Here is a 14,141-nt window from a genome sequence, read left to right on the forward strand (position 1 = left end):
TGACGTGTAGGGCGAAGATCGATTCTCCTCTCCTAAGTCTCCTTCTTCCTTCAATTTCAACTCTCTCTCTCTCTCTGCATAACACTGAAAATAAAACCAATGGCGGAAACAGCATCTTCGAAACCCTCACCAAGGACCCACAAATTCAAAACCCCGCAGCACTCTCCAATCCCTTCTCCTCCTTCTCACAACATGAATCCTATCTCCAATCCATGCAGCGAATCGCCTTCCCTCTCTCGCCTCAATCAGATTCAGACTCAGCAGCATCCCGGATTGTATGGCGGCCAGATGGGGCAGAGAGGGCACTTCCCCATGCTGTTCGGTTCTGGAACGCAGTTTAATTTACTCTCCTCGGTATAATAATTCAGCTTTGCTTTTTTTTGAATGCGAATTGTTTTATATATGCTAATAAACATGTTTGGATTAAATTCAATGTTTCTATTAATCAATTCCAAATGAAAGCAAAAAATAGTTGCTTCCACTTTTCCAATTTTTCACCGTGATTTTGTTTGGGTTCCAGAATATCAATTCTAGTACTAGTGTGTTTGGATATCACACAAGAATCAATTTTACACCCCCCCCCCCCCCCCCCCCCCCCACAAATAGAAGCGACTATTGTTGCTTTGCCTTCACTTAATTGATCATTTCTCACCATGAATCTAATCCAAACTCGTTAGTAGCTACCCAAACATGCTGTAATTGTTTTTACTTTTGGTGTTTGATAGCGATCAGAATGAAAATGTTAAATCACACCGTTATGATTTGGTTATAGGTACTGTTCGGATAAACTTCTTGCAAGCTTGCTTATAGGGAAAAAAATGAAAAGGTAAAACAAATTGAAATTCTCCCGAGTTAAAATTAACTTATGGACTTAACTTTTATAGGACATATCTCATCTTACTTATCTGAAAGCTTAGGTGCATAAATTGATTCTAACTTACTGGAGAAAATTATTAAATTTTTACCTTCTTAGTTTCTTTTCCTATGAATGTTTATGGAAAAGTTAATCCAAACAGGGTCATGGTCATGTTAACATTAACAAGAAAATGGCACAAATTTTATGTGATAGATTGTTATTTGATAGAAGTTGTGTCAGTTTGGTATTTCGGGAATTGGAGACTAGGTGAGGATTGAAATCCAAGTGGAATGACCAAGTTATGTTATGTGTTTACCTTTTCAACCATGTGTGTTTTTATCTACAACCATGGTTTCTTATTTGTTATTTGTGATAGGTTTTGTATAAAATCTTTCCCAAGCTATAGTGTGGTTGCTTTGGAAAGATACCAAGTTATGCTGCCTGGTAATACCGGGCAGGCAGTTTTGTTGTTGGATGATGTCACAAGTGTTGTTGGTTATAAGTATGATTTGTGGTTGGTGTTTTTGTGCATGGAGAGTTATTAGAATATTGTGATTTGCAATTTGAATCGCGTGGTCCTATTTGATTCGGCTAGCCAGGAATACATATCTTCTGATGAATCGCAGATAACTTTAAATCGTGTGATACATGGATGAATCAGACAATCAGTACAATTCAATATTACTGATACGAATCCCACAGTCTATCAACTCTTTATTTTTACTTTTCTTTTACCATTCTCCATTGGAAGCATCGGCAAGGAGGGTAGATTGCATAGTCTTGTGTGTGAAAACGGGTAAAGGGAGACCAAGGACTTTGGAAGAAATTGTTAAAAGGGATATTTGTTACTATATATCTTATGATTTATGATTGAAAAAATAGTTTGGCGATTCATGATATGTATTGGTTTGACGAACTTAAATTTGGCTATGGCTTTAATTATTGAAATATCATCACATTTCATGCATTCTGTGTCCAGAAAACTATTTCTTTCTGAAATAATTTTCAATTTGGTATAGCCAAGGCAGTAAGGTGGGCTAGTCCAGTCGTCCCAATTCTCTTCAGGTAATTCTGCTGGACCATCACTGCAAGGAATGCAAGCAATGGGTATGATGGGGTCACCTAATCTCACCTCACAACTACGAGCAAATGGAGCCATGGTTTATGCACAGCAGCTGCGTATGAGTCAGGGTCAAATCAGGCAGCAACTATCACAGCAAGGTTCACTTAACACTGCACAGGTATAATCTATGCTTTATATATTTAGATATAATTTTATTGAACTAGGAAATAATAATGCTTACCAATGTTCCTCTTGTATCTTTGTATAACCAGTTTGTCATATTCTTACATGGTTTAGATTTTAAATGTACTTGCAGTCAAGGTCTGTCGTGTTTATGATATTTCAAGATGTGGTATAATTTTTTTTTAAGTTCATGCTCCTGGGTTTCCAAATATCTTGTCTATGTTTTAACATCATTGATCATTACCCCAATTTGATGTTTTAGTTTTGAATTGTTCTTGTGTGCATTGTTTTTGATTTGTGTGGAACGTTTTTTTCAGTGGTAACTCAATGTCTGAGTAGAATGTTTATCCTATTTTCACTACCTTTCTTCTTCATTTTGTCTCATAATTTGGGGTTGGGCAGAGCCAGAGCCAGAGGTTAGACATTCTAAATAACTGTACCATAAAATGTTACATTTTATCCCTATTGCAGGATTCACCTGCAATTTGCTTTCATTGTCATGAGAACACATGCCATAAAAGTTTTTGATTCCTGCTATTTTGTCAAAATTCACCATAAAACTTAAATTGGTATACCACTTACCACCAAGTTTTTTGCCACCTTCCATTTTATCTCGCTCTTGTCCTGTTCACATTTTGAGCCTGTTGTTTCAATTTGTTTTTTCCTCAATGAAAACCCACTTTAATTCTTTTTTTAAAATAATCAATTTTAAACTTTTTTAGTATGTTTGTTTAAGTTTTTTTAAGAAAATAAAAAAATAGCAGAAAAAATAGATTTTTTTAGTTGTTTTGAGTAGCTTCTGGAAAAAGCTGTAATTATACAGTACTTTGAAAATAAGTACTTTTTATAATTATAACCAAACAAAAAATGGCTTCAGCTTTTCATAAAAATATCTATAAAACAAACCATTTTTCTATATATCCTTAAAATCACCTTTTTTTCCTTTTTTTTTAGTTTAAACAAACGAATTCTTGGTTCTACTTACCAATGCTATCTTTCACGCGTTGAATGTGTTTCTCAATTCTCATCTTATTCTCTTGCAGCAACACCTATCTTCCAAATCTCTTTGGTTCACTCTCTGATTCACTTTCAATAGCTACCCTGTCTTATTCATTGAGTCTCTCTGAGATAGAGCTTCAAATTAGCCTTAACCCCATTGGCTGTCCCATTTGTCCCACATAATACCCCCCATTTTTTATAGCCTACTCAATGAGGGGGCTTAAAAGCCCCCAGTCCATACAGTCCCCCAAATAAAGGGGTTGGAGCAGGGTTGAAGGTGGGTCAGCACCCTGAAGATGCAGAAGTGTGTTATTCTATTTTGAAAGCTGATGGCAATACCGGGTTGAAGAGGTTTCAGCTATGGCAGGGACAATAATTGACTCTTAACAATGATAACATTTATAGTAATTAAAATTAAAAAGATTAAAATCACATGTAAGGTAAAATATGTGAACTAAAATTACAATTATGATAAAGACTAACGTACCTTAGAGTCTATAGGCTTCTCGCTATGTGAAGGTAAGAGGAAGGGTCATTATATGCTGCCTTACCCTTGCATATGCAAAGAGATTGCTTTGGGATTCAAATCCATGACAAACCGGTCACCAAGTCACAACTTTACATCTGTGCCTGGGATTGCCCTCTAAAAGTATAATTAAGATAAATTCAATTAAATTTAAAAAGATGCAAATATGTATGTATTTGGAATGCTGGATAAAATATTAATTTCATTTTAAAAACATTATCTTAGCCTAATGATTTATTTATAAAAGATAGAAGCAGGTTCCTTAGCTCATAGCGGACTGGTTGGCTCATGGAATGGGCTAAGCCCATGGTTGTTAAAATTGAGTTTTTATTCTCCGCGATCTTCATGTGGTCAAAACAAAGCCTAAATCTTTTCTTCCCCAATTCGAAAAACACACCCATTCTGCTGTGCAACCCTATTTCCTCACCCACCTGCGATTCCTTTGCCGGTTGCAACTGGTGGACGTCAAAGCCGCACCGCCACTGCCGATCTGTGTCGCCCTGCACTGCAGTCCCATTCCCTTCCACATCAGTTTGGAAACTCTGTTTTGCGAACTAAAACCGTGCAAAGTGTGATTAAGCCACCACTGTTCAGGTTGCTTTGATTTTTTCAATTATCTGTTTTGTTTCTCTTCTCTGGTTTGCGAACTATTTTTTTTCCGTTCATATGTTCTTGTGTTTCTTCTTTGAATTGCCAAGTGTTTTGGAATGGGCCAAGTGTATTTTTTGTTACAAATGGGCTAAGTGTATAATATATAATATTAATTATAATTATTCAGAGAATGGGACTATGACTTTAAAAATATATGTACAATCACGTATTAGTGTCATGCAATATGATTAGCACTTTATTTTTCTTTTCAGTGTCATTCCTTTAGAAATTAGATGGATAACTTGCATTGGTTAATAAACATTGATCATGTAAAAGAAGAATATTTTCCCCAAATATATTGATGGTTGATGAAGACAAGAAAACAAAATATGTTCACTCATGATGTAGTTAAATGTGTCTGTAAAAATATGTATTGAACTTTTCAAAATGAATTGAGGCATATTAGAACATTGACAATGCTTTTGACTACAGGTTCAAGATTTACCAAGGTCATCGTCGCTTGCTTTTATGAGTTCTCAGTTGTCTGGGTTGTCTCAGAATGGACAACCTGCAATGATTAACTCTTTAACACAGCAACAATGGCAGCAGCAGAAATTGATGGGGCAGCCTCAGCTGCATCAGCAGCAGCAACAACAGCAGCCACAACAACAATCTCATTGCTGACCAAAAGTCACTTAGTCTAACAGCCACAACAGCAGCCACAACAAGCTTCTGTCCATCAACAGCAACAGTCTCCAAGGATGCCAGGACCTGCAGGCCAAAAGTCACTTAGTCTAACAGGATCACAGCCAGATGCTACTGCATCTGGTGCAACTACACCAGGTGGTAGTTCTAGCCAAGGAACTGAAGCTACAAACCAAGTCCTTGGGAAGAGAAAGATACAGGATTTAGTCGGACAGGTTTCTTTGAACTTCTCTCTCTCTCTCTCATATATGTGGTTATATTTTGAATCATAATCTTTTATCCTACAGGTGGATCCACAAGGTAGGCTGAACCCCGAAGTTATAGATCTTCTTTTAGAGCTTGCTGATGACTTCCTTGATTCTGTAAGAATTCTGACATGTTTTACCTTTTTTCCCACATCCTGCTTTATTATTTATTCTAATTTTCCCTGTATTTGAAATTCAAAGTATAAAGGACTTTTTTCTTTTGGTAACTAGGGAGATCCCTTTTGGGATCAAAAGGGGAATGGGAGGGTAACGTCACGTGGGATCAAATCCCTTACCCAACAGTAGGCCCTTGACTTTAAATATCAGGGCTGGCACCAGGTGAAATAAGGCTTGCCCAATGTGAAGGAATTTATTATTAGTGAAGTTGTTGAGTGGATTGATTTTATTATAATTAGACTTATAAGCATGTGTTGATTTCTATTTGAAAGATTAATAATTTCTTAACTCTGGAGTCTGGATTCTTGATATTGTTAATGTTGACATGATAATCTAATTGACAATCTTCTAGCATTATTTTTAAATGGCTAAAAATTTACTGCTGCTCCTTCAATCCTTTTGCATGACTTGTTGAGATATACTAATATTAAGTATAAAATCACTTCAACAATTCTTGTGCTTGTCATGGTCATGCAAGACCCCCCAGGTAATATCTATTGGAGATCCCATATTGACTAGTGATGAGGCCAAAATAGTGTATAGGGGGGACCCTCATCTTACAAGCCTATCTTAGCGTCTATCGGGCAACTATCAGACCACCCGCAAATGTCAAATCCTACAAACTTTACACTTGAGATGTCCAGTCCTTGGCGTGAGGGGTGTGTGTTGGAGATCCCATATCAGCTAGTGAATAGTGATGAAGCCAAAATAGTGTATATAAGTGGGGAACAACCCTTATCTTACAAGCCAATTGTTTGGTTGAGTTAGGCTCATAACCCAAATTCTAAGAGTTTTCATGATAAAACATACTGTTGATTATTTTGTGTTTTAGCTAAAGATTGTTTTGTTTTTCAGAAAATGTTCTTATCTTTTTCTCATATGCAGGCAACTACACATGGTTGTGTTTTGGCAAAACATAGAAAATCGTCAACTTTGGAGTCCAATGATTTATTGCTACACCTTGGTATGTCACTATGTTCTGTGTGTAGCTTATATTTTCAGTCCACCCATCCAAAAGAAGAAAGAATTGTTGCATTTTTAAAAATGATTTAGACTAATAATTGTCACTTTTTCACAAATTTTACCACTCGAGTATAAAAAACTATATGAATCTTATTGCTTTCAGGTGTTGTAGAATATATATGCTCTCTTCATCTGAAATATTGTTGACCCATGCTGGGGGGGGGGGGGCGGAGTTGCTGTCATAATCCTCTTCTTTGGGTTACTGACATTCTTGATAAGTTGTACATAATGTTGAATTTTAATAAACCCAGCTTTAAAATTTTATTTTCAACATAGTCTAGTGGACATATTTAAGCTTGTATGATCTATAAAAGATCGGGCGTGGATTTCCCTGATATCTTGAACAAGGTTAAAAATTGAATGCTTGAATTGATAGCATATTATTATTTTCTTTTATGGGCAAAGGTAAAGATATTGTATTAATTAAAAAGCTGAAAAATGAATCACAAAAAGTGAGACATTCCAGCACAAACATCCACATCATACATATAGAATTCATGCTGCATAATACATACAGCACCTAATTGGGATTATAACTATTATTATTTGTTAAATAGAATTGACATTTCAGCCTTGCTGATTTATCTGTTTGCCCTGTGATATTGCGCAGAGAAAATTGGGATTTAAAAATTCCCGGATACTCAAGTGAAGAGAAGAAGAATCAGAACAAACCTGTAAGCAACAAAGCATTTCTCTCTCTCTTCCCCTTCTTTTCCGGACCCTTCCCTGAATAAGAAAAATCAATCTTATAATAATTAGATTCTTAAACGCTATGCTTCAAACTTGCAGCTATTAAATGACCTCCACAAGAGGCGCCTAGATATGGTAAGTTTGAAGGATTAATTGATCTATTTACTTCTTCCGTTGGACAATAATATAATTGATATGTTCTTTTCTTGCTTGCTAATCTTTCAATGATCAGGTTCGCACATTGATGGAATCTTTGCCCTCTGAGTCGAGTGTTAACAGTTCTAAAGAGATGAGTATACAGGGCATTTCTAATCCTCCCCCTGTGGGAACCCACCATCTAGTAAGACCCTTGAGTTCAGAGCAGTTGATTTCTCATGCAGCTGGTTCTCAAATGCTACAGCAGATGACAAGATTTTAATGTTCCTCTGATTTTGGTCTTCATGCTGCTAGGTTTGACTTCCTGTATGCAGGGTAAGATGCCTTCTTTTGGATCATGATAATTACTTTTTTTTTTGGCATAACATTCTCCCCTTCCCTCTTTTGAAGTTGTGATCTATTTATTTTGCCTACCGTCCCAACTCAATTTAGTCCAAAAAAGTATGATTATTATGATCAGAATTCCATCTTTTCCCGTTTTCTCACTAGCACGTAGATTTGGACCTCTCACTAAAATACCTATTACTGCCTTTCTTTTGACTCTATTATTGGACCGGATCTCATAAATGCCAACACAGCACATACCCTCTGTCTTAATCGGGCATGCCTGATTTTACTAAAAGGAAATTACTGCATTGTACGAAAACTTAATGAAAACTGTTTAAAAGGATATGATTTCTGTCAAAATCTGTAGTTCTCTTTTATTCTTTAACTCTACTTATCTACTGATATTCAACAATGTCAATTGGAATGGATGTTCGGAAATTTTGCGTACTATATAGTAATACTGTAGATGATCAAAATTAATGTCCTTATTTTTCTTTAATTTGTGTCTTTGCAACTGTAATTTATCTCTACTTGAGCGGTCGGTAAGTTTTCTTACACAGTTGTTTTATGTTTTTTTGGTCTCAGGTCTGGCAAGAGATTGCTTGCTGAAACTGATTAGCATACAAAGGAACTGTAATTACTTAGTATTTAGACATGAAAAAAATAGTTGTTTAAGGATCCCAGCTATTGACACTGTCTTGTTATTTGCCCCAACCCCTCCTCTATAGTCATTTTGTTTCACTGTTTGAGCCTAATTATGGATTTTTAATGTACATTGGTGCCTGTCTCGGGCTCATTTGTAGTATAAACATATGCTTTTTTGGATACTTGCTCTTTGTTTCTGATTGACTAGGCGAAACTGCTGTAAAGCTTTTCAATTTTGGATCGAGTGTAAAAGTGACCATCAAGTCGGGGCTTAGGATTTTAATGTAATGAATTATAAAACAGAAGCGAAAGGTAGATGCGGAAATTATAGCATATGATGTGGTTGCGTTGTAGACAATGATACACTTAGTCTACTTTGTTTCTTTTTTTCTTTTTTTTTTTTTACGAAAACATAACCACTTTTAGTTTTTCAACTGTGGTTCAACTTTTCAAAATAATCAAAAGCTGAAAAGAATTTAAAATCTGATTAAAATCAGCAGTTTTGAATCATGTCTTTTACTTGGTCCACGTTGTTGTGTTTGCTGTTCTTCATCGTAAATTACTTGATCCTGATACACAACTTCATTTAAATTTGTTGGATTGTAAAATCGCCCACTTAGGGTACAAAAGAACTTATATGATGATGGTGAAACGATGGAATGCCAGTTGAGTGTACTTACTATCTCCAATCTTGATTATAAGAAAAGAAGACACATTTTATACTTATTAAAAAAATTAGTTAATTTGATTAAATTGTGTAATTTTTAATTTAAAAATAAATAATTTTCCTAAATTATATTTCATTTGGAATTTGATATGAAGTATAAAAAAGGTTTTTGATCTTATCAAATAAAAATATTTTAGAGAGAATCTCATTAAATAATGCATAAATAATTGAGATTTGTTTATATTTAAAATAAAAAATAAGAAACTTTTATTTATTTATTCGAGAGAAATATGAGGAGGGGGTGTTTTGCAAATAATTAAACATGAGCAAACAACTCTAGCGTTCCAAGACTTGCACCAAACAAATTGATCATGAAGTCTTCTAAAGTCGTTGGGAAGGAGTGTAAACAATTGTCAAAACTCTTGAAAGCTTATTTTGTTTTGATGGAATGAATGATGAGGTGGTTTTAGGTCTTCATTTTGCATTGTGTCGACAGCGAGGGGCTTGGTTGTGAAGGTGCATTATGTTGCTGTGCACATTGTTATGCTGGCATTATTTGATGTGTTGCACGTGTTACATGCAACCCCCTACTATTACCAAGACATGTTTTTTTTTTTTTTTTTTGTTCCTTAATTCCAATGTTAGACCCACTCGACATGCTCCTCTGCCTAGTTTGTGTATCGGTTTCCTCTCATGTCTGTTGCGGACGTGATCCAAATTGTGAGAGGTGGCTTCTACATGTCCTTCCAGAGACCAAATTAATTAAAATGATACAGGCACTCCACATTCTGCAATCCTTGAACGCATTATGCTGTGGGAAAAAGTTCTGATCATACGTATATGTCATTCACATGAATTGAAAAATTAAAACAATACATGTTTTAGTGAAGTGACAACACATATAATACACAAAATATAAAAAATAACTATCTTATAATTTATGACATTTTTAATAGGTCGTGTAGTATGTGATCCATTCTTAATCTCTAAAATGGACTTATCTAGAATTGTGTTGGTTGAGCTGAGAAGGTCAACAAATTAAATTATCTTGTAACTATTTTAGTTTGATTAAATTGTTGATCCCCAAATATGTGGGTCTAGTGAAAATATTAAATAATTTAAAGTGACTATGCAAAGTACTACTCTACTGCAAAATGTAAATGACACTCTTTAATTAATGAGTTTTCTACCTTTGGGTGGGTTGAATGTGTCACAGGTCACAACCCCGAAAGGTTTCTCGAATTTGCATCTTCATTCAGATTCAGGGACATTAAAAGTGTAGGTTGGTAATGCTCCATCAGCGTTGTTGCCTGGTCCCCTTGGGAGATGTCGAATACGAGGAGTACGGCACGATAATTTAATAACCGATTACGGTTGATTGATGGTGGATACCATTTTTAAAATAATTTAATAAATTTATTATATATAATTATGATATAAGAAAAAAATTATTTTAAAAAAATTATTATTTTAATTTTTTGATGTAACATTAATTATTGGATAAAAAATTTATAAATAAATTAATAATAATATAAGATTAATTTTATAAAATTATTATTTTCTTTTATTTATTTATTATTATTTTTATTTGTGTAAAACAACTTAAGAGACAATCAAACTCAAAAACTTTTCCTTTCTCATTTTTTTTATCACCAAATCAATCTTATAACTCCTATAAATTATTTTATATTTTTATTGTAACTATTTTCTCTAATTCTAATAAATTATATCGGTTAATTTTCTTACTTTTTATATGGTATTATTTTTCTTACTTATTATATAAAGAACATATTAAATATTTTTTAAAGTTTATAATCATTTTTAATACTTTTTTTTTATAATAAATTAGAAATGCGCGTTTGTAAGAGAATATAATACTATTCAATAAAATTAATACCAATGGTTTTGAAAAGAAAAGACAAGACCATAAAATATCAATAGATATATGGAATATTGAAAGTACAACATTTCCTAAGATGCTGATCATAATTGTAATAACAAAGACCAATATTTTGTGTGTGCCAGTGAGCTAGTTAGGTGTTAAATATTTGATTGCAATATTAATATGAAGGCACAGTGTGAGTAGTGAGAAGGGGCATTAGTAAAGAGGATGGGTAGACGACCCTGCTGCCCCAAAGAGATCAACAAAGGTGCTTGGTCTCGAGAAGAAGATGAAACCCTCTCCAAATATGTTTCCATCCATGGAGAAGGAAAATGGCAGAAGGTTGCCCAAAATGCAGGTATATATTCACATTAATCATATCATCATTTTCTCTATTATATTTAATGTAAACTATAGTGTAGGCAGTACTTGAGTGGATGGAGATTTTGGGTTGAATTTTCTTGGTGATTGAATGTTTAAGTTCGAAACTGGTTTTCTCTACGCATAATTGGATTCCTTCTTAATTTCTTTCTTTTTGGTCTATTTTTCATGTGGTGCCTCACAAAATAGGAGTGTTCCTTTGTCCTTAAATCCAATTGTTATTATTTAATTTTTTCCTTGTTAATTAGACCTTAGCTTTTTGGTTGTATATATACAATAATAATGTCTGCAGGGTTAAAGCGATGTGGAAAGAGTTGCAGACAAAGATGGTTGAATTATCTCAAGCCCGGTATAAAAAGAGGCCACATCTCTGTGGATGAAGAGGATATGATTATAAGACTTCATCGTCTTCTTGGTAACAGGTAATTTTTATTTATTAATTTATTTTGATTTTAAAACTTACATGTACTACTCAACACAATTTCTCATACTTCAAAAGATTTCTCGAGTATTTTATATAACACTATTTTCGCTCAACTTTGAAGACAGTTTATAAAATACATAAGATTATAAATATATATAAAATAATACTATTCTTAGTTAAAACTCTAACAATTTCTTCAACTGAGATAGATAAGAAGCGAGAAGAAGAGAGATAATCAGATAATTAAGTGTGAGATAAAAAAAATAAAGTGTTATTATAAAACATTAATATACATTAGTTGCTCATGTATATATGCATAAAAATCATAGTATATATGTAATGTGATCGTACAATTGAAATTCTGAATTTTGAGCTTAATTTATATAGATGGGCATTGATTGCAAAGAGGCTACCTGGACGAACAGACAATGAAATCAAGAACTATTGGAACACAAATCTGTCAAAGAAGTTACAAAAACATCCAACATCATCAGTTTCTTCACTTCAACACAAACGTCATGAAAAAGAAAAAACCATACAAATGCATGTATCACCCGAAGCACCACGGCCTAGGAGAGTTAATGCAGTTGAATACAGTAAAAATTTGGAGAATGGTGGGTGTGGAAATAGACCTAGTACAACTCCCAGTCCCTCAAATAAAGTAGAGGGTAGTAGTGAAGAAGCTTCTTTTAGTGATTTCCTCATCCACGACATTGATCAAAACCAATTTTTGATTGCTGATGATTCAAACTCAAAGGTGCCACAAATGGAAGAAGATCACCACCACAACAACAAGGTGGAATTAATAACCAACAACAGTCCTAGCTCTTCATCACCTTCTGATCATTGTCACCATCTCTTGCCAGAGAAATTTGACCCTTTTGAGACCCTTTTGGATGTGGAGCTGGCTTCCTTTCTTGGATTTGAAAATGATTGATCAAGAGATTTTATTTATTATTATTGCATGCAGTGAGATGAATGAAAAAAGGTCAAGTACTTAGGGAGTGTTATAGATAATATCCCATCTATATATGGAATGCCTAACTAATTATGCATCTAGCTATAGCTAGATGTAATATACAAATCCAGGGTTTCTTTTTCTTTTTCCCTCTCCACTTGGGTTGTGAACTCACGTACGAACCCTTATGTTCCTCCAAAATCAATAACATTATTCCAACAAGATAGTACAATCTAGTGTTTAGAAAATGTTGGATTCTATCTTTACTACAATTTCCGTTTACCAATTACTTTTTTGCTTCCCTTTGATGTGTCGCTGTAACGCACTAGGCCAAAAGTTGCTTTAGACAACGGCATTTAGATATATAAGAAGAAAAATAATATTCATATGCACATGTGAGGTTATCTAGCTTTGATAGCTTTAAGAAACAATAACGAGAGGGTATAAGAATCAATTCATGCATCCGGCTCCTGCAGGACCTGATATGTTCTATTCAGAATGTGAATATGAACGTGGCAAAAATAGGCTAATGTTTATTAGTTCACTAACTAATTAATTAATTAATCAAAATTATGGTTTGAAACAACATTACACAACCACAATTGTGATTGTAATGTAAAAGTATTTTGACTCATTACAACCGTAATATACGGTCGCATCAGCTGTATTTTCTGGTAATTATTTGTAATATAAAGGTTTTCTAACTCACCATAACACAATCCTAACTGTAATTTAAAATCATGATCAAAATATATATGTTAGGAAAATTAAATTATTTTCAAGAAAAATATTTCTGCTTCTAATTAATTAAAGCATTATGATCCTTTACACTACAACAGTTGTTAGTTTGCATCACACCGGGAGAACCTCAGTCTTCTCTTCTATCTTTGGTCAACAAGGTCAAAATCTGCAGCATAAATTGAAGAAGAGTTTTGAATCTGCAACAATTTTAGTCATGCCCCTCTTTCTTCTACGCTTCTCTCCTAACATTCTTATATTATCTGACAGTTTGTTGGTGCAGTAGCTAGCTTCAGGCTAGACATTTTTAACGTACCAGGCTGAAGGCAGGTTCTATAATCTTAATTGTGGCACGAGTCTTACTAACAAATATTCTAAAAATATTGATTAATGAATTAAAAGAAATATATTTATTATGAAAATTATATAAGAACAAAAACAAATCATAAATAATTTGATTTTATGTTTTCTAATAAAATAATTTTTTCTTTCATTTTCTTAATTAGTGTTTTAAGTACACTGATTAACATTTTTTTTTGTTGGCATATAGGATGTGCCTGTGTGTACTAAATGTCACAAATTAAATACTATCAGCTATGAGGTCAGAATTTTACCCTCCATTTCACCCAATACGTCGCTACCAAAGTAATTTTCTAAACCGATGATTGCTGTCATGGATCAGCTTTGTAACAATCTACGTGAAAGCAAATTTATCCAAAAGAGAGAAGATAGTTTTAATGCTCTATGGTTATTAATTAAAAAATTGTCCCTACCACTGGCTATGAAATTAATTAGTGCTTTTGTTCTGTAATGCCATACGAGGGTTTACTTTCCAATCCATCAATTCTACGTGCCTTCGGAATTCAATTCCATTTGCATAAAAATCTCACACAATAAGGAAACAT

At 33.9% G+C, this 14,141-nt stretch overlaps 1 protein-coding gene and 1 long non-coding RNA gene across 4 annotated transcripts; both read left to right on the plus strand.

Annotated features, from left to right (window-relative positions):
* Positions 1–8,368, plus strand: LOC100799810 (uncharacterized). 3 transcript variants are annotated; one of them, XR_005889110.1, is made up of 10 exons: positions 1–354; positions 773–826; positions 1,876–2,097; positions 4,711–5,138; positions 5,211–5,285; positions 6,231–6,309; positions 6,979–7,042; positions 7,158–7,193; positions 7,291–7,529; positions 8,127–8,368. It is a non-coding gene; the product is annotated as an uncharacterized lncRNA (long non-coding RNA). The 3 variants fall into 3 exon arrangements; XR_005889111.1 differs by lacking the exon at positions 773–826 and having other exon boundaries at positions 1,881–2,097; XR_005889109.1 differs by lacking the exon at positions 773–826 and having other exon boundaries at positions 2–354.
* A 2,498-nt stretch (positions 8,369–10,866) lies between these two features.
* Positions 10,867–12,746, plus strand: LOC547568 (transcription factor MYB1). The gene is made up of 3 exons (XM_003548314.5): positions 10,867–11,093; positions 11,409–11,538; positions 11,928–12,746. The coding sequence occupies exons 1-3, from the start codon at positions 10,964–10,966 to the stop codon at positions 12,475–12,477; spliced, it is 810 nt and encodes a 269-aa protein (XP_003548362.1). The 5' UTR covers positions 10,867–10,963; the 3' UTR covers positions 12,478–12,746.
* The last annotated feature ends 1,395 nt before the right edge of the window (positions 12,747–14,141 follow it).

This window comes from Glycine max, chromosome 16 (genome assembly GCF_000004515.6).
Source record: "Glycine max cultivar Williams 82 chromosome 16, Glycine_max_v4.0, whole genome shotgun sequence".
Lineage (NCBI taxonomy): Eukaryota > Viridiplantae > Streptophyta > Magnoliopsida > Fabales > Fabaceae > Glycine > Glycine max.